The sequence below is a fragment of the Sander vitreus genome, chromosome 8 (assembly GCF_031162955.1).
Source record: "Sander vitreus isolate 19-12246 chromosome 8, sanVit1, whole genome shotgun sequence".
Classification (NCBI taxonomy): domain Eukaryota; kingdom Metazoa; phylum Chordata; class Actinopteri; order Perciformes; family Percidae; genus Sander; species Sander vitreus.
Genome location: NC_135862.1, coordinates 18,222,021 through 18,242,459, shown reverse-complemented (window position 1 = coordinate 18,242,459; position 20,439 = coordinate 18,222,021). Strand labels below are relative to the sequence as shown.

The 20,439-nt window shown below is 40.2% G+C and overlaps 1 protein-coding gene across 3 annotated transcripts in view; it reads right to left on the bottom strand.

The window, feature by feature from the left end:
• Positions 1-20,439, bottom strand: part of LOC144522311 (cGMP-inhibited 3',5'-cyclic phosphodiesterase 3A-like) — a 76,658-nt gene that overhangs the window by 17,221 nt on the left and 38,998 nt on the right. For all 3 annotated transcript variants that reach the window (XM_078257278.1, XM_078257279.1, XM_078257280.1), the window contains exons 2-4: positions 20,200-20,250; positions 4,750-5,010; positions 2,158-2,315 (exon numbers count right to left, since the gene is read on the bottom strand). In XM_078257278.1, the coding sequence (XP_078113404.1) occupies positions 2,158-2,315; positions 4,750-5,010; positions 20,200-20,250 (470 nt within the window). The remainder of the gene's footprint in view (positions 1-2,157; positions 2,316-4,749; positions 5,011-20,199; positions 20,251-20,439) is intronic.

Here is a 20,439-nt window from a genome sequence, read left to right as displayed (position 1 = left end):
CAGCTCCATGAAACAAATCTCCTCACAACAAAAAATACTAAACAAATAAAGATAGGCTGGCAACAACCTGGATGAATTAAGCTGTGTATAAGTATATACACAAGCAGTACCAACTATACTCAGTACAACTGATCGGACAAGCTGACCACCTGTGATTGGACTTTGCTTCTAATTCCCAAACTTAAAAACATTGCAACTCTTTTGGAAACATCTAATTTCAGCCAAAATGATCCACATAAAATTAATTTCTAAATTAATCTGAGGAAGGAAATAGGCCATGTAGTTGCAGTCATCCCTCATTTTACAGCAGTGAGTTAGTTTTTATCTAACTGACTGTTCCAGTAAGTACATGTGCGAGCTGATTTAAATCTCAAGTTCCAGAAAACTAAGCTCATTAGATGTATTCTGTCTTTATTGACAGGTTGCACTTTCTTTTATTTTGAAAATAAATCTTCATATATAGCCTTAAATAAAGAGAAGGAAAAACCCAACATCTGTTCTGTATGTCTGCACATAAACTTCCAAACAAATGCAACTGAATAACACAACAATTACCATCAGTTGAAACTGTATTGTTTGAATTAATACAGGCTGTTTTCAGCATGTCATTGACATCAGACATGGCTTTCTGAAGTTCTTCTACACATTAATAATTAAGCTGCAGCTTCAGTTAAGAGATCTGATTAAAGTTCTTCTGAAATTTAAATTATCTTTATACAACAACACGTACACATATATACACAAACCTATACTAGAGAAGCTTCTGTATTTGCAGAGAATTTCCATCAGAGGACTTTCATGCCCGTGACACAAACTTGACAGGGGACAAACTGAATAAGGTTGATAGTACAAAGAGACTCTTTCTTGTTCAGACATAGTTAATATTTTAAAGACAGGGAGCGTGTGCTGTCGACTACTGCTTGTGCATCCACATCATAAAAACATTGCATGCACAGTAACTCATATTCAAGTACTCGCAAACATGCACAGTTGAACATTTTCAAATCTGAATCTCCATTTTTTCTTCATTGAAATTCATTAAAAAAAACACAAGCCATTCTGAGATAATCCAAACACAACGTCACAGTAATCACAAAGTAATTGTAAGGAATGCAATCTCTGCGCTTATCATAGTAAATGATGCTGAAATTTCACTTAGTAATCATACTTACTATAATAAATCAAGAACCTGTGTTTATTCTAGATTTACTGAATCAATGTGATTTAGTAGTGAAATAAAAAACAGCAGAAAGAAACACAGTTATTTGTTGTGTTTTCAACAATATGGGACTGTCGTGTCTTGACATTTCTACTGATTCACTGCATGTGTACTAGTCCTGTCTGAGCACAATAGAATAACCAGGCCATATTTTCTCAACAGCTTTTGCAAAGCAAAGTGCATCCAGGCACAAACCGCACCACACAAATACATGTTTTCATGCACACAGACCCATTAATGCACACAAACACTCATACATATCCTGCAACCTTCTCTATCCCACAACAGCTTCCCCCAAGAATTACATAAAATAAAAATAAAGAATACCATTAATATCACATGCATACATCTCCTTCTGAGCCATGCTATTTCTTTGTAGCCTCTTTCTCATGCTATCTTCAGCACTACTGTGCAGAGAGTTGATGTGTGTCTTAGTTATTCAGGTTAATGTGTTTTCCTGTGGGGCATATTTCCATTCTGGCTCCCATAGCACACACATCCTCTTCCGAACTGCTGCGCCATTACTGTTCACTCACGCTGTCTTTGATATAACTACAGCCACACTGCTGGGAATAAACCTCTAAACCTTCAGAGACATTTGTCATATTGTGGTAGCCATTGTAGAAGTCCTCCTTAAAGCATTTGTAACATGGTTGTGTATATCTATAGTACAATGTTGCACAGTAGGACCTAATTAGTATACTGTATACAACAAAATTCTAGGGCTTTGCTTCAAACATAGCAAACTTTTTTTTCATACAGTATAACTCCTGGGGAAGAAAGAAATAATAAAGAAAGCAAGGAATAATGTAAAAACGAGACTACATTTGCTAAATCTTTCTTAAATCTTTCGTTTCTGAGTATAGGAGAGGTGGATGCTGAGAAAGAACAAATAAATGTCAGTCATTCAGCTGTAGCTCCTGCTAGGTGTTAGGTACCTGCAGGTGAGTGCTTCATGGTAGGGCTTGATACTGGCGCTGCGGTCCCTTCGGACGGGCCCAGGCTCGATGCTGGGCAGGCCTGTGGCGGAGGTGGTGGTGGTCCACGTGGAAGAGATCCTCCTCAAAAGACCAGGGTGGAGACTCCGCCTCAGACGCTGCACACACAGGAAAATACACACACACACACACACACACACACACACACACCCTTCTTATTATTTTTTTTATAAATGATTAAATCCTCACCCATAACTAACTGCAGGAATATAAAAAAACTGTAATTGTGTTGGCTCTAAAAGTACTCTCTGTGAGATAAGGTTAATGCTTATTCGCTCTGTCTGCAGTCAAATTGATCATCTAGATGAGACAGTTTTTTTTCCCTGAATGTGCCCTGGATGAAACAAATTAAGCAGCTGATATAACCTGGAAAATCTTTCATGATTTGAAGCACATTCATTTTTTCCTTCATTGCATCCAAAGAGAATCAACACAGTTATCACTGACTGGAGAATATTGACAGGCAGCTGTACCAACGATGCCGCACATGGTACATTATTAGATACGTCAGTATAACATTGCACAGACACAGCCTCTCTGCTTCTCATTCTCTCTGTAAGTCTCTTTTGTCTCGCTCTCTCAGTCTCTTCCTTTATCTGCCTTCTTTTTGCTCTTTCTTTATTTCTTTTCTTTCTTTTCTCTGGGATTCCCAATGATCTGTGCCCTTTTGATGCCTCCATCTGTTCGGTGCCATGCAGCAGCTTGGGACAGCAGCGCTAAACATGGCAGTCTCTCTCTCTCTCTCTCAGTCTTCTGCAGGGTGACCTAGTAAAGATCGCCTCAGAATCCTGAATGAGCCCATTCACAGCAAGGCGTCATACATTGAGTGCAAGCACACACACACACACACACACACACACACACACACACACACACACACACACACACACACACACACACACACACACACTCATACACACCGTTGGTATAGGTCAGTTTAGTGGACATTTTACTGACTTCTATGTACTCTGTGTTATGTACGCAAATTTATACTACAAAAATAACACACACCTACAAAAGAGCCATGCACAATCAGAGCGTACTATATGTACACACACTGACACATTTATGCACACAAAATAGCATATATGCTATTACTAATGTCTTTTGTATAGTGCATACTACAATTGCATTAAATTATGTGTTTAATTCTGGATTTTAAAAGTGGATTAATGATGCTATGGTGTGATTTTGCAGCACCATAGTTCGATTCTAATAAAATTCCTGCAGACACGCATCAAAAGCAGAAACACACATAACAGAAACACACACACATCATCATCGGCAGCAGCATGGCAAAAACCAGGCTATCCTCAGAAAAAAACAAAAGTAAAGAAAAATAAAAATACAGCTCATTCCTGCTGCTGTCACTGTTAATTTAAGTCTATACCTGGACTTATCTCCATAACTGTTTAGGTGAGAAAAGTGAGATCGGTGTAACCTTTTATAATTAGTTGTGTGTTTTGTCATTCATGTTTTTTGATTTTTGTACAGTATGTGCTTCTAATGCAGTGGCTTTTTTACAGCACGGAGATCATGCCCTGTGTTGGGCAGAAAATGGCCTTTGGAAAAATGCTTGAAAGGCATCAGTATGCACCATGATGGACTTTAAACTGTTAGCCAGGAGGCAAAAAAGCAAGCGTAGGGCTTTCCACTCCCACACTAACCACCTTCACTCCTCCTGCTATTAACCTCCCGGGCAGATAGAACCGGGCACGTTCTCTCTGGGAAGCAGAGTCTTAATGAGTGCAGCCTCACTGGCCACTCAACAGGCATATTTTGTCTTAACTACTTTACAAAGTTCAGACAATGTAAAAAAAAAAAACACCTGTCAACCATACAATTGGCTTGACGGCATGGCAGCCATCGACCACACGCCAGCTTACAAGACAGCCAGGACAGGTATCTTCCTCAGATTAATAACTGGATCCATAATTGTGGTGGGGGGGGGTCCAGTTTCATTGACACATACCCATCCCTCTTTTTTACCTTTTTGAGAGATGCGTTCACCTTCATGCTGCCTCTCCCACACACACACACACACACACACACACACACACACACACACACACACACACACACACACACACACACACACACACACACACACACAGTCTGGCTCTGCACATCTGTCATGTTGACACAGCTGTGGCTATGAAAGGGAGAACAGTGCTCGGAGCAGTAGACGTGTTCTATTTTTCTTCACTCAACTCTATGAAAATACACTCCTTCATTTGATGCTAAAATCTCTGAGAGCAGGAAGCACTCATTAGCTGAAACATGGACTAAAAGATTAACATGTGTGTGGTGTATAAATCATTTGGCCCTAATAAAGTGGCCTGCATTTCCATCTAAGGATTATTTCAGCCGTTTCCACAAAAAATGATTACAATGTTTTATGACTACTTTTGATTAACAGTTGTAACTTTTGATATTGGGTGAAACATCCTCACTTTCATCTCGACTCACTAGTACTGCATATCTTACCAGTAAAGTGTAAATCAGGACACTTCATGTATGTCCTTACAGTACCTTATGGATGGACGTCTTCTCTCCTTTCTCAGGTCCCTCCTCTGAGTCGGAGAAGGTGTAGGTATCGCTGGGGTTAAGCAGGGAAGTAGGGCGTGGCCTGTGCAGCGGCTGGAAGGTGAGCTGGGTGGTTAGCAGGTTGCTGACGGCCCGCAGTGAGGTGCAGGTGTTAGGGGGCAGTGAGGGGTCAGCCAGCAGGTCTGTGATTAGTCCGTGGGCTTCTCCCATCACTGCTATGTCCACCATGACAGTGGTGCCTGATGACTGCAGGGCGACAGAAAGACAGAGAAAGTGGAAAATAAACACCATTGCTGTTGTGGCTGTGGTGGAAACTGACAAAGTGTATTTACTCAAATACTAATGTTAAGTACAATTCTAAGGTACTTGTAATTAAAGTTCCACTAATCAATATTTTTTAGAAACAATGGATCATGGGAGTGATACGTATTGTGTAAAGGAATTAGATGTCATAGCCAGGATATGTAGTTATTATATTATGGCTATGAAGCAATCATTGCTTGATTTCAGCTACTTGTTTTATAAAATAATATTTGAATTGAGGACATTCTGCCTGCAGAATAAATACTTTTTCTTTTGATATGAGTATAATGACATTTTGCTGATAATAAACATACTTGTCTTTACTAAATACTTTTACTTAGTAATGGGGTATTATAACATTGCTGTATTGCTAGTAGTAAAGGATCTGAATACTTTTACTGCTGGTCTGTATTTACTCATAACATATATCACAGCAACAGCTAGGCTGATAGAACAAAGCAGCCTGTTCTCATGAACCATGCTTTCGAAAATCTACGAAAAGCTAAGCATTGAAATTCGTATGATTTACACGTTGTTTTTCCTGTGTGCACCACATTGACTGTTACTGTATAAGAACGTGGCTGGCTCATGGATGTATTTAAGAGAACTGTCCGCGATGGGAGGGGGTCGGGGAGGGTCAGGGTACTAAAATATAATCCATTTTTCGTTTTAAACCAAAAACAAAAAAAACAAAAAACGGGTCGATGTTTCGTTTTTCGTTTCAAACCAAAAACAAAAAAACTTAACTATGAGCTCCGTTTTGCCATTTTATCAATGTTCATAAAAACTAAAATTAACTGGAAAACTGCTCATTTTTCATCTGTTGATTTTTTGTTATTCATGTTTCCGTTTTAAACCAACAGTGAGAATACAGGCTCATATTTATAACGTGCATAGTTATTGAAAATCCGATGGAACACAGGTCTCGTTTATAATGTTATTTTGGTCTTACGTGTTAAAGATCAAAGGTGACAAAAACCAATGCGCTCTGGACCGGAAGTAACATTAACGTGTCAAAATAAAAGTATGAGAACTGTAATAACTGGCAGAAAAACAAGATACTTTAGCTTTTGTCTGTAGCTTGTCAGATTAAGCTAAAGTTAATTATTTAGGGTTATATAAAGTATTTAATTGAGTAACATTCATTAATAGCCACAAAGGGAGTAAGAATGGATATTGTTTTAAAATAGGATTATAATAATTTTAAAATCACATTTTAAATAAAATCTGCATTCCCCTAACATTATGTGTGGCGTTATTGACTACTTTTACTTTAATCTTACACCAGCCAGTAAAAAAAGGCAAAGAATATAAGGGCTTTTTTTAATTGCTCTGCACAATATTGTATGTGACATGGTTGACCACATTAGCTGCCACTGAACATGTCAAAGTGATGAAGACATTTTTTAAATAAACAATTTAAAGAGTACTGGAGACTCTCTCATTCACGTCTGGTCTCCTCAGGCCCTGCAGACTAGACCAGAGTTCATGGTGAGCATGGTAGACCTCCTCACTGCTGGGCCTGTGCCTGGATCACCCAGCTCGTTAGATGTTCACTGCTCATACTAAGCCCTTGAAACAGTAGTTGACCAATATTGGATAATAAAATATAATACATGATAGGTATTGTGTGGTTGAATTACAATAAGGAATGGTCAATGTTAAGCACTGTGGCCTCACAGGAACCCTGGTGGCCCGGGGCCTTTCTGCATGGAGTTTGCATGTTCTTCCCGTGTCTGCATGGGGTTTTCTCCAGGTGCTCCGGTTTCCCTCTCCACTAAAAAAAAACATGTTCCCCTCCCTTTCACTTAATTGTAAGTTGCTTTGGATAAAAGCGCCAGCTAAATGACATGTCATTTAATGTACTGTAATGGAATGGAATGAACAAGTGAACTAAAGCACATAAGGCTTAGAACATAACACCAAAACAACATAAAGCTCAAAGAACTAAATAACAAAAACTATGTGCTGCTGTGTGCTTGTGTGCATGTGTGTGTTGTAAATAAAATAATTGGTACGAGTCCTGACTTTGCAATGTATTATTTTTTCTGATCAAGATAACTGACATCTCCTGGTAAGCAATATAAATATTTACTGCCATTGTACTGATGGCACAGAATCATGCAAGCGTTGAATGTTACAACTGAGAACATTTAGTCTCTCTCTCTCTCTCTCTCTCTCTCTCTCTCTCTCTCTCTGTTTTGGTTACAGAACATACACTTTCACACAGTCTGGTGCATGTTTATCATATATTGTATGGTGCTGTGGACTCAAGTGGCAAATCTGAATCAGCAAAGTGGCCTACTGTAATATTCTAGCAGTAAACCCCAAGTGTGGTCCAGTCTGCAGGGCCTGAGGATACCAGGATGAGAGAAGCAACATTGCAGCTTCCTCACTAATATGATGAGAGTTTTGCTATATGGCCCAATTTTATCTGCAGGAGTTCTTCATCACACTCAAATTAATGGCAGTTAAGTTGGTCAACCATGTCACATGAATATTCTGCAGAGTTGCAATAAAAAAGAAGTCCTTTCATTTAAGTGGTCAAGTGGTTTAGCCATTGTGTTGTGTTGGGACCATCAGAAAGTAAGAGTTAAACATTATGATCTTAAACACTAAGGCTACATGTAAAAAGCCACAGCCTGAAGGCTCTCTGACCTCTGAGAAACATGGGCCTTTCTTAAATAAAGAAAGATCTGCATGTAGCTGTAGCATTCTGGAATGTCACACCTATATGAGAACTCCACAGGGAAAGGGGGTTTCAAACTGATGGAAGTCTAAACTGTGAATTCCTATTGGTCAACGGTCACTGGACACAACAGGGGTCCGACCAGCTGACCAATGGAACAAAAGCCTCAATCACCACTGAATCTTTGCTTTCCACCTCAACTCCGGTTGAAAACAGGTCAGCACGACAAGCTTGTGCCAAATTGGTCCATTTTCCAGAGAAAAGGCAGATTTCTTGTATTTGAAACACACACCTCGTGCGTTCAAAACTGCAGGAGAGGACACCATGCTCTAGAAGAAAATCGGACAACAGAGACACCGTTTTCGTAAACAGTCGACCTGAACTGTTTTTCCCTCCACTGCCCCAAGCAGGAATTTCTAGTTAATCATTGACAAGTGATTAACTTTGTTACATTTTAACGTGGAAACCTATGAACTGATGGACGACAACATACAGTAAGGCTTAGTGTTCTGGGCAGAGATAGAACATAGTATGTTTATTAATGTGTAAAGGCTAATGTTGGCCATTGTTTACCATTAAGGTGTTCGATTAATAATGTGCTACGGGTGCACGTCTGATTATTAATCTGTGATCGGGACCGCGTGTCCCATTATTTTCTGTGAATGTATCATTTGATCACGATACTGTTGATATATGTTGTTTTTGACTAATGTAGCCTGGCTTAAAACTGTAAATTATACATTGCTTTTCTCCCGCTGGGAAGAAGTTAGCTACTGTGCTGAATGAGAGGGTGATCACTGTCATAACCTGAAAAATCAAGACTCAAAGTGCCTTTTCTTTATTCCAAGTGTGTTTTCCCTCCATTTTTCTCTCTCTCTTTCTCTCCCTCTCGACACACACACTAATACACACACAAAGACACGTGCGTCGAATAGCTACACAGCTAGCACATAGAGAAGTAGCTAGTGTGTTCCTGGGGTCTGTAAGACGTTAGCCCGAAAGCTAACCAGCTAGACCTAGCTATCCCCCTAGCTATAACCTAGCACCACTACCGCCCTCGTGAGGCTAAATAGTTTTGTGCAGCTCACAGGAGTAGCCATTTTTGTAGTCTTTGGGCTAGACTACATCTCCTCACCTCCCCCCCCCCTTTTTCTCACTCACACACACACACACACACACACACACACACACACACACACACACACACACACACACAGCACCCACACAGAGACATGTCTTGTTTGCTTTTTGTTGTAGTTTAAAAAGGGTATATTGGTTTTAATTGATCAAAGGATTATTGATTGGCCATTGATGATTTTGAAGTTAATAAATTCCACTATATTTTAAATAGCAGTTGTCTGTGATTGTTTTGTGTATTTTGTCGTAATAATTGCTTGTTGAAACAGGTAGTGCTCTAATTCATGATTCCTTTTGTTCCTTTAAAATATACTAGATAAATTAATGAAATTAATCCAGATTGGTATTTTTAAAGGGAACACCACAGAAATGAGACTGTTTCACAGTTTGATTATTGGTCCCTGATTTCCAGGGTGGTGCCCCGTTTTGATTGTTTGTCATTATAAATGTTACTGGCATAACAAAATTGACCAGTTCATAAAGCATGACGTAATTTATCACTCAATTCTGTGTTACCCCTTTTATCCAACTTCATTCCAGCTCATTAGTTTTACACTTATATTTTGAATTCATGGTCAACAGACCTCATTTACATGAATTATACCTAATTTCTGAGTAAAATAAGGATATATGATTAGTTGTTTTAGATTATAACAGACTGGTATATGGCAATTAATAGCCAGGATAGCCAAGATCAAAATGAACTGATGCAATTTTATTCACAAACAACAGAGAGCCGACGTGTATGTGTTGTATGTATGTATTGTCTCCATTTAGGAAAAGACACATCGAAGGTGTTATAAGAACAAGTTTACAAAGCTGTAGCTTTGAAGATGTGTGCACACTCACACGTGCGCATGTGTGTGTGCACGTGTGTGTGTGCGTGTGTGTGTGCGTGTGTGTGTGTGTGTGCGTGCGTGCGTATTCATCTGCTGTAAAGCACAATGATACATTACCCGATTGCAACATGGTGTGTGTGTGTGTGTGTGTGTGTGTGTGTGTGTGTGTGTCTGGGCACGTGCATGCATGTGTGTGCATGTGTGTGTTTATCTTCTGTAAAGCACAATAGTGCCCTATTGCACTACCAGGTCAAAATTCACCCGGGTAGACCATAAATGCTATAAAATTGAATAAAACACCCAAAATTCTATGACAGTTGTGAATATAATTTTTACTTGCGAAGAGCATGAAAGGGAACAATGCATGTTATTTTTGGTTAACTTTGTTGAAAGAAACCCATATTTCTTATAAAAAACTTTGAAAACACGACACATTTAACCCGAAGACAACACAAGGGTTTAGATGCCTTTTTACTTTCATTTAAAATGTGATTTTAAAATTATTATTAAATAATTAAATACTTTATATAACCCTAAATAGCTAACTTTAGCCTAATCTGACAAGCTATAGGCAAACAATGTATTCATAAAGTATCTCGTTCTTCTGCCAGTTATTACAATTCTCATACTTTTTATTTTGACAAGTTAATGTTACATCCGGTCCAGAGCGCATTGGTTTTAGTCACCTTTGATCTTTAACACATAAGACCAAAAATAACATTATAAAGAGACCTGTGTTCCATCGGATTTTCAATTATTATGCACGTTATGTTTAAAACAGAAACATGAATAACAAAAAATCAACAGATGAAAAACAAGCAGTTTTCCAGTTAATTTTTGTTTTTATGGACATTGGAAAAACAAATACATCCATGAGCCAGCCACGTTCTTATACAGTAGCAGTTAATGTGGCGCACACAGGAAAAACAACGTGTAAAGCATACAAATTTCAGTGCTTAAAACAAAAAATGGATTATACTTAGTACCCTGATGGGTGAGCGTGTACAGGACTTAAAAGCAAGGGAGCAGAGTTCGCTTCCCGGGGAAAACAAAAGACTTTCATCTGGGAAATGTGTGTTCCTTGGGAGTGTTTTAATACAAACAAGATCTTTTCCTAAACTTAACTATTTGTTTTGGTGCCTAAACGTAACTTTCGTCGCCGCATAACACTCACTTTTTCTTGCCAATTTAACCCTAATCTCCGCCGAAATGACCAGCAGCTCAGTCACCTATTCTGGTGTAACTGAACCACCAGCTACCGCTGACCTGACGGAGCACCAAGACCGGCAGCTCGCGGTGCTCTGTACCTGGCTCACAGTTCTATTCTCGGTTAACTGAACCACCAACTACCGCTGACCTGGCGGAGCACAATGCGGAGCACAATGCGGAGCACAATGCAGAGCACAATGCGGAGGACAATGCGGAGCACAATGCAGAGCACAATGCGGAGCACTGTAGCCGGCGGCACGAAGCTCTGTAGCGGCTTAAACAGCTAGCAACTGCCGCTCTGTAGCACTGAGCTCTGTAGCCAAAGTCACATGACCAGTCGGAGGTCTCCATAGTTTTCGTATAATATCATCCGTTTTAGTGTGCGTAACTTTTCGTACAATATCATTCGAACCCGTTCATGAGAATGTGTTGAACAAAGACTGATTTGAAAACTATCACAGTCTGCATTCAAAAATAATGAGGGAGGCCAATTGTCCAGCAGCAAGCATTCACATTCGTCAGAAGCTTTGTCCCATGTTTCTAGAGACAATGACGGCGCACACAGCCATAACCAAATCATGTTTCAAAAGTGCACTTAGCTCAGGGAAAAAACAACATGGCACAAAATAAAACAAATTTTACCTATAAACAATACCCAAACACAACAATATTAAAGTAATAAAACAATAGACAATTGCAGTTGAACCACTATGATAGGACATATTCAATCACAGTGTCTGGACTTAGGTCCTGCAAAGTTTTGCAAAGTGTATAATAATTGTGGTATCACATGCCTGAGCACACTTACATCGACTCACACATCAAAGGCTTTATTCTGTACCTTATATGGCTCCTTTTAACTCAGAAAAAGCAAAATCGTGAGGAGGAGCAGGGAGTGGTACTTCACAGTTGTAGGAGTTGACATACTTGCAGCCTTTTAGACATCTGAACAACATTAGGTCATAACATGTTTAGCACAGCTGTGCAATACTTGATGCTTAATGAATGGACACATTAGCAATGTGTCAGCTAGAACCTGACCTTTGACTTCCTCACTCCTGATCCCTCAGATGACAAACAGCCATCGTCTGTTTCTGCCCTGTCTGCCCCACTGCTTTGCACCAGAGTATTGTGAGCCAGCTTTGTTTTTGAAGGGTAAAGTGAAAAGTTCACAAGCCACTATTAATTGCTATGTCTAGAGCAGTTGAACAACCACAACTAAACACAGGTCAGTCTTGGCTGCCAACCATTGTATCTAATAAACTAAAAAAGAAAATCCCTTTCCCTTTTTCCCCAAAGAATGTTATCAGATTTTTCTCCCCCAATGTCCCGTTCACTTTGATACCAGCTGCCAGGCACCCAGAATTATTGTGTTTACACTGGCTAAGTGACAAGTGGTTGACCTGAACAACACATGTGTGAACACCTTTCATTCGTCTCCACAAAAGTGAAGGTTTCATATTTTATTTTCCTAGTCATATCAGATAAGTCACTGTATTTATGCAATTTTCCTATTGGTCTGCAAAAGGACAAAAGCTGTGTGTTCAACGGGTGTGAGGGCATTCCTCCACACATGATGATGACACACATTTATTGATAAATCTGACACATGGTCAGCACTGGGACCAAGCTAATCTCTTTTAAAGACAAGGGGACGTCCTATGGGACGGCTGATGGGACGTTTCTAGACAGACGACTATTGTGCTCCCCTCATCCCTCCTCTCCTCTACATCTTCTCCTTCCTCTCCTCTTTCCTATACTCTGCTCTAATGCATGCTGTGAGGACAAGATGTAAACACATGTCTCTCAGCTCATTTACAGACTGATTTAAGACTTTGCTAAAGAGGGGGTTTAAGAAGAATATAGCTGCTGGAGAACATCTGTCTGGTCTCAGCATCTCCAAACATGTGCATACACAAACAACTCATGTGAAACTTCTACAAACTTAACCCCTAGTTCTGACATCACAGCCAATACAAAAGTCAATTGAAAACCTAAGCAACATATGCTAAGACTGACATTCAAATACACAGTGACATTGGCATACAAAGGGCATCATCCTGAGAATGCAGCACAGAGGCACACATGTGCACACAGATAAACACATTGTGCTAGGAGGATGAGCATTGTGTCACTAAGCTAAAATACCTAAAAAATTGGACCTGAGGAGCCATAAAAGGGGAGGGAATGATGAATGTGTTGGGTTTGATTTTACACCAGGAGCAAGCCACTTAATGCCCAAAACCTGACATGAAAAATAAAGTGTGGTGAAAGGCTCCAGGTGCAAGGGTAGCATTTGAAATTTGGGGACACAGTGGGGATCTTGCTTCCACTGAATTTGTACTATTCTTATTGACCTGAAAAAATGGCAATACCTGCTCGGTTACAAAAACAAGCCAACAACTTGTTGCACTAGAAAGAATGTGCTGTTAAAATATATCTACCTTTGAAATTCCTGTCTCTGAACCTCCCTACAGAATGTTTGTGAGACGAGGAGTAATAGCTTTGAGCTATTAAACAAAGCTGACTGCAGGGAAATATAAAGAATGTGAAGTCCTGACCATCCCTGGCCCAAGCTTTTATGTATCCCTTAAAAGTATGTCCTGATGTTCCTAATCTACCAACAATCTGCAACCTAAAACTTAAGAATCAATAATGGACAGCCTGTAAAGATCAGATTGGGACTATAATATATAACATCAAAAGGTATTATAAGCATTTCCTGTCAGGTTAAATGATCAGTTTCATTCGTCAGCCACAGAGGACAGCTCACATAGGATCCCCACACAGTGACCCCTGTCTGAGAAAAAAGCACTGTGAGCATCATAGAAAAAAGCTTTTGGACAGATGTTATGATGAAGCTTTTCAAAATTATTAATATATTTTTCTGAAAGCACCACGGTTGATGTTCTGTCATTGGACACATCTGCAATGTTTGTAAATTCCATTAAACGCTGTCGTTAAAATCAATATATTTTAACCTTCCAGTGAGCCTGTATACTGTATGAGTTTAATGACTTCTTTTTCTGAATAGATCTCAAAGCATGTATGCTCTTTTTAACTGCTGACATACACAACATTCATAGTAACACACATTCACATCTGGGAAATGTCTCTTTGATCATCGAAACAACAACGTCTGTGGCCTTGAAAAACAGATGGCAGGCTGCACGTTGGGAAAGTGACAAACTGACAGATTAATACATTGGTCCATTGGATGAGCTGCTCACCAGCAATTTACACTGGCTTTTGATTTTGGATGACCATGAGATTTGATTTCATGTTTGCCTTTTGGACTGTAAAAAGTTTTCACTGTCAGTCACAGTATGTCATAGTAGTTTTCACTGAAAACAACTATGACCTACCGTCCTGATCAAGCAACACTAAGAAGGTGTTAAAAGTATAGTTTGACATTTGGGGAAATACACTTATTCGCTTTCTTGCAGAGGATTAATACCACTCTCATGTCTCTACGGTAAATATGAAGCTACCACCAGTAGCCGATTAGTTTAGCACAAAGACTGCCTAGATTGCCTGGCTCTGTCCAAAGGCAACAACTGCCTACTAGCACCTCTAAAGCTCACCAATTAACATGTCATATCTTGTTTGTTTACTTTGTACCTTTAGACAAAGGTAGGCTAGCTGTAGGCAGCAAGCTGTTAAATAACCGGCTCTAGATTCATTTTTACCTTACAGACATAAGAGTGGTATTGAGCTTCACATTTAACTCTCAGCAAGAAACCCTTATAAGGGTCATTCGAAAAATGTTGAACTTTTGCTTTAATGAAGCAGTCACACAACTCAATATGCTGCACTTTAGTCTGTGGGCCGGTGCTTTAAGGGAAGGAAAAGTGAATGAAGATTACAATTTCATAGCAGTTAAATACATCGCTCAAGGGCACCTTTACAGTTGGGTCAATTAGAGATAAATGCATTCTATTTGTAATACTTAGGAGCCTATTTTTGCGCTACTGTGGATTAACTGTTGTGACTTTGTGCTATCCAAGAAGCATTATTTTTGGAGCATGTGAATTCTTTCCTGCTTGCAGCTATTTGGTATTTTTGTGGCTGGCCACTCTTTTGCATTTAACTGGCATGAGGCACACTGATTTGAAAAGGTAGGAAAGTTCTGTTTCAACTAATGCCAGTGACACACCCACTGATCCTTCTAATCCGGCCCCTGTGCAAGCACCTCTGGTTACAAATTTACCACAAATCTGTGTGATATTTGGTCACAAGCCCCCAGGTTTTGTTGACATGCTGCATTTGATAAAAAACAACTACCAGCACCAATAAACAGTTTTTATGGCTCCTTAACAAGCCAAGCCATATACTAAAACATGCATGAACATTCTGTTATGACATTTTACTATGAATAACAACAGTGTACATGATCAATGGTCTTAATTACCTGTGTGAACACAGTTCAGAACAGTACGTCAATAGACATGCCATAGATTATCACCCGTGCAGCAGTTCATGTAAACCAAAGCAAGGGCCAGTCAAAACAAACCAGCAATCACTCCTGAAGAGTGAAAAGCTGTTTGTCCACACAGCTTCTCTGTACTCAAGGCCCTACTCTGCTGTATGTGTAGTTTTAGTTGCAGTAATGTGCACTAAAGATTGACCAAATAATATTTGCAAATAACTCTTAGGGCTGGTTTAGTGTGGAAATTGTATTGTAAAATGTGTTTTTGATGACTAACTCAAACCACAATTGCCCATGATATGATATCAAAAAATACATGACAAAAAATGCTGAGAATTACTTGCTCAATGCTGGTGTGCATACATGCATCTACAATATTTAAACTTGTGAACCATAAACTTTGGATATATGTATGCACAAAATGTACCTTTTTCATGTGAAACATCACACATTACAATCAACACCATCAACATTGACATTGCAACAACACTGAGCGATGGAAATATGACTGTTGGTGTTCCTGCTGTGTCCACATGTTTTTGCCAATAACTGCAGAAGACAGATGAAGTGCATTTGGTGCAACAAACAAAACGTTGATCCTTCTGTCTAATGATGATTATTAATGGGATAGACAGACAAAGAGGTCACATTTTTGCAATTTTTGAGATGGTCCACTTTCTGCACTTTTAACCCCTTGGCTCCCTCATCTAAACATACAGTCCTCTTAGCCGCTTGGAAAATACCAGTGATATGTGGGCTTCTTAAAATTGTGCAATGATGAGAATATAATGTATCCCACAGGAAAGCTAGATACTGGACAAATGCCTCAGGGGCCTACTGGAGAATGAAAGATATTTGATTCTCTTAGTAAACACATTTCAATAATATAAGCAACTCTGGCTCTTTATAAAGCACAAACAGATACACGTACTGCGGTGATTATTTTGCAATTAACCCCTCGCAAAACTCCTCACACCAAAAAAACAGGAATGTGCTGAGCAAAACTTTGGGGGATATAGTAAAAAAATACTTAAGTGCATTCAATTTTTTTTAGTAGATTGATCTAATTTAACTCTCTGCATGTTTGAAAAATCATTACCGTGTAGTTTTCTACTCCAGTGGCAGTGCAGTTAGTGTAATGGCCCTGATTGCATCAGTCGAGATGGATTACTTGAAAAGGAGCCTGGGAGATGGTGATGTTCTCTACTTAAAATAACAGAGCAGTGATACAGTGTGAATCACAGAAGAACGGTAACAAAAACCTCCACTGAGACACTGTCCGCTCCCTGCCTCAGCTCCTACAGCCAAAACTACACCCAGCAGCACTGCCCTTTCCACTTCCTAACCAAACCCACACCACCACCGCGACCTAACTCCCCTTACAACCCCTCTGTCAGCTCAGACCGATGTGCTGAGCCAGGTCCTCAGATGAAGCCATGATACAATTACACCCTATTACATATTTTATTAAAAAGGGGTGTATGGGCTAGAGCTTAGATCGGGCCCAAAAAATCAAGCCCGACCCAACCCGAGCCCGTGCACGTTGCGTCCGAACCCGGCCCGGCCCGACACATTAACTGTAATTATGAGCCCGAGCCCGATTTAAACCCGAAAATGTTTTAATACGTGGGACGTAGAATTATCTTAATAAATACCGGTAATGCAACAAGGACGAAGCACTTAAACTGCGCTGTTTGTTTATTCAGAATGGAATGGATCGCAAATGGATCCGAATGAAGAAACGTAAAAAGAAAACTCGACCCTAGCTCCCTCAGCCGAATAGTGTGGGTAACAGATCAAGGCAGCAACATAATCAAAGCCCTGGAGCCATATAGGAGACTTTCTTGTCTCGATCACCTAATTAATACTGTCCTTCGGCACGGTCTGCATGCTGACGCACTGGCCGTCAACAGTGCTGCAGAGGGGGGAGACACAGCAGTTTACCTCACACTCAAGTCAGTGCAGGACATATACCCAGAGCTACGGGAGAAGCTGCAGAGGCATAGCTTTCTCCCTACCGAATAAGTCTAATAAAATAATGATTAAAAAAACACAAATGCTTGATCAAGGCCCGAGGATAGCCGCGGAAAATATCGGCCCGGCCCGGCCTGAGAGTACTCTAGTATGGGCTAAAATATGTGCCACCAGAATTTGAATTTGAATTGCTAAACTTGAATAATTGCAATCACATAATTTGAAATTGTATTGTTTAATTTGAATCATTGCATTGGAAAACTGAATCTGAATAGTATAATTTAAAATTGAATGTATTCGTTTGGAACTGAAGACCAATAAAATGGGATCCTCACTGAAAATTCAACTCTCTATATATCTTCACATTCAGTTCTCACAATTCAATTTCAAGTTACTGTGACAGACATCCGGGTAGTTGAAGGATGAAGGAAGAGCAATCAAGTGCCGATTGATAGATAGAGTTCAGTGGCGCAGATACACAGGACTTCTCTTCGGCCAATCAGCACTTACGTTTTGGAGCACAGTTCGCGCTCCCAAATCACCCACAATCCTTTGCCGGCTCGTTAAAAAAATAACAATGGCGGACGTAAGCGAAGTCGGAGCGGCATCGCTGACTGCACAATAATCATTTAAAAATAAAAATAATAACTGCCTCATTAAAGATTTACTGGGAAAGATCAAGCCAATTGACCCCTAACATGCCATCTCATCTCTGAGGACAGGTTTGTTTTTCCTTCCACATATTTCAGGGTGTTTGATTCCAACAAAGGAGCCAACAAAGATAACAAAAAGCTAAAGAGACAGACAGATTGGTAGAGGCAGAAGCAAGAAATGCCGGCATAAAAGACAGGGCAAACAAAAGAGATGCATGAGGTAAAACAGATGGCTTATGCTGGGCAATGAGTGAGCAAAGATTTACCGCATGATACAAGTGCAAACATATAACCATCATCAGCACTGCAGTGGGCAAAGTCACGAGTTTCTTAAAATCTTGCCAACTGAATAGGTATGCTATAAATAGAACCAAGTTAAAATGTCATTCTATTCCTCACTTTCTCTCTGAGAAATGGCACCAACTCAGAGGTGTTTTACTGCTGCACGTCATAAAATGTAGGAGCTTAAAAATGTTTATGCTTCTGTATCATTTGTGGCAGATCCAATTATTTCCCAGGCAGAGGACATTAAAAAACGCAGGTAGTATATTTTGTCTTTCAGCCTTAAATGTAGTCTTGCCACAGGACCCAAGAGCACTACTCTACTAGGCTGACATGATGGGACCAACCAGAAAAAGGGCAGTGACCTTTTTCAACTCCCAAACCCGCAGTAAAGGAAACGGTGATCTCAAGTGTTTGAAGTGCTCACAGTGATTTTGAGAAAACTTCAACATGACTGCAATGTCATGGCTTGTCTGCCTCACAGACCACTCTTCCAGCCATTTTGTAATTTACAATAACAGTCACAAGATCCGGGCCTACAAACACTCGTTTCTCCGATAATCTCCATAGGTAAAGTTCCAAAACCAATGTGTTTTCAAGTGGAATACATATATTTAAGTAGCTCTTTCCATACATAACTTCACTGTCAATTCCTAAGCTAAAACATCCACCGCAAGCTTTGGACGGGGGGAAATAAATAGAAAAAAGACGTGGTTTGGAAAATGAGCCTGCTAATGTGTGCATGTTGGCGACTATGACACAGTGGAGATCACTCAAATGCTCTGGTCACCAGCTAAAGAGCGGAGTGTGTGATTTACACACTCTACTAGGTGCCATGGCATAGTGAAGTGCTACCAGCCTCTCTGACCAACAGCCTGGTCCAAGAGAGTAGAGCCAAGGGAAAATAGCCACGAGATGGAGAGAGATGCCAACATAAGCCTCGACTTCTTACACGTCTTCTCAGTCTCTGGACTATTACAGGATTCTACTGACGAACGCAGAGCACCAATCCAAATTCAAAAAAAGACTGAACTGACCACTGAATCTAAATGGCAGCTTAGGGAATGCATCAATCAAAAAATATGTGCTTGCCTACTAACCCCACATTACAAAGTGATATGAGCCTTGGACAATATTAAAAATGTCTCCGCTCAAAAGGGATAATAATGTAAGGCTGATTTTGGGTATACCACGATGTGAGTCTTAGCATCTCTAGGAAATTACACAGTGTGCAATTTGATTTCAAGCCCAATCCTGCGCTTTTCATGAAAAATCCCCTAATTTCCCCACCAACCACAATTTCTTTGGCATTTATTGCAACCCAAGCATACAGTGTCAGCACAGACACATTGTCTATTCATTTCTAAAGGACATCCTCCTGATAGCAGAACATGTAGTACAGAACAAATACTGTATATGGCCCTGTCAACACCAAGGGCATTGTTTGTTCTGTACTCCAGAGCCCTGCCCTGTGGCTCTGTAGCAGCTCAATGCATAAATTCCCGTACGCACACACACATCCTAATCTCAAGGTAATCTCAAGGATGTGGCTGTGTGTGTCTGCTCTCTACAAGCTGTGCCGCCTTGTGTCCGAGTCCGTCTAGTTTCAATTCCCTGGCCTTTAATGGCTTGTGCAGCACCTTAAAGCCAAATCACAGACCTGCATCCTTTAGACTAACAGAGTTCGACAAGGACTCTGGTGGGAAGTGACACCTCTGGACATGCTGTTTAATCAGAGCCAAAATGAGTGTGTAAACAGGCCTGTTAGTGGTAGAATTTCTGCTATTTGCGTCATTTATAAGGTGTGTGTAGGCGAGTGACGGAGATCAGGGAGCTAGTTCCTGTGTGTGTGTTTTCCTGTCAGCTGTTTATCATTATTGTCATTACTAGTGTGTCTCTTTTTGTGTGGACAGTGCTAACCTGTGATCCTCGGGAGCCTCTCTTGTGGTCCCAATCCGAGCGGGGGAGCATCTGTGGGAAAAAAGAGACATGTTCAAGCCACAGTCCTGCACATCATGTTCCTGTTAGCGTCCTACAACAGAACATTGTCCCCTCACAAAGGCAACACCATAATGGAGATATACTGTGCTGTATCAGAAAAGAGGAGGAGCAGCAGTGGTGATGCAAAAAAGTCGATGCAAAGAGTCAAGGAAGTGTGGG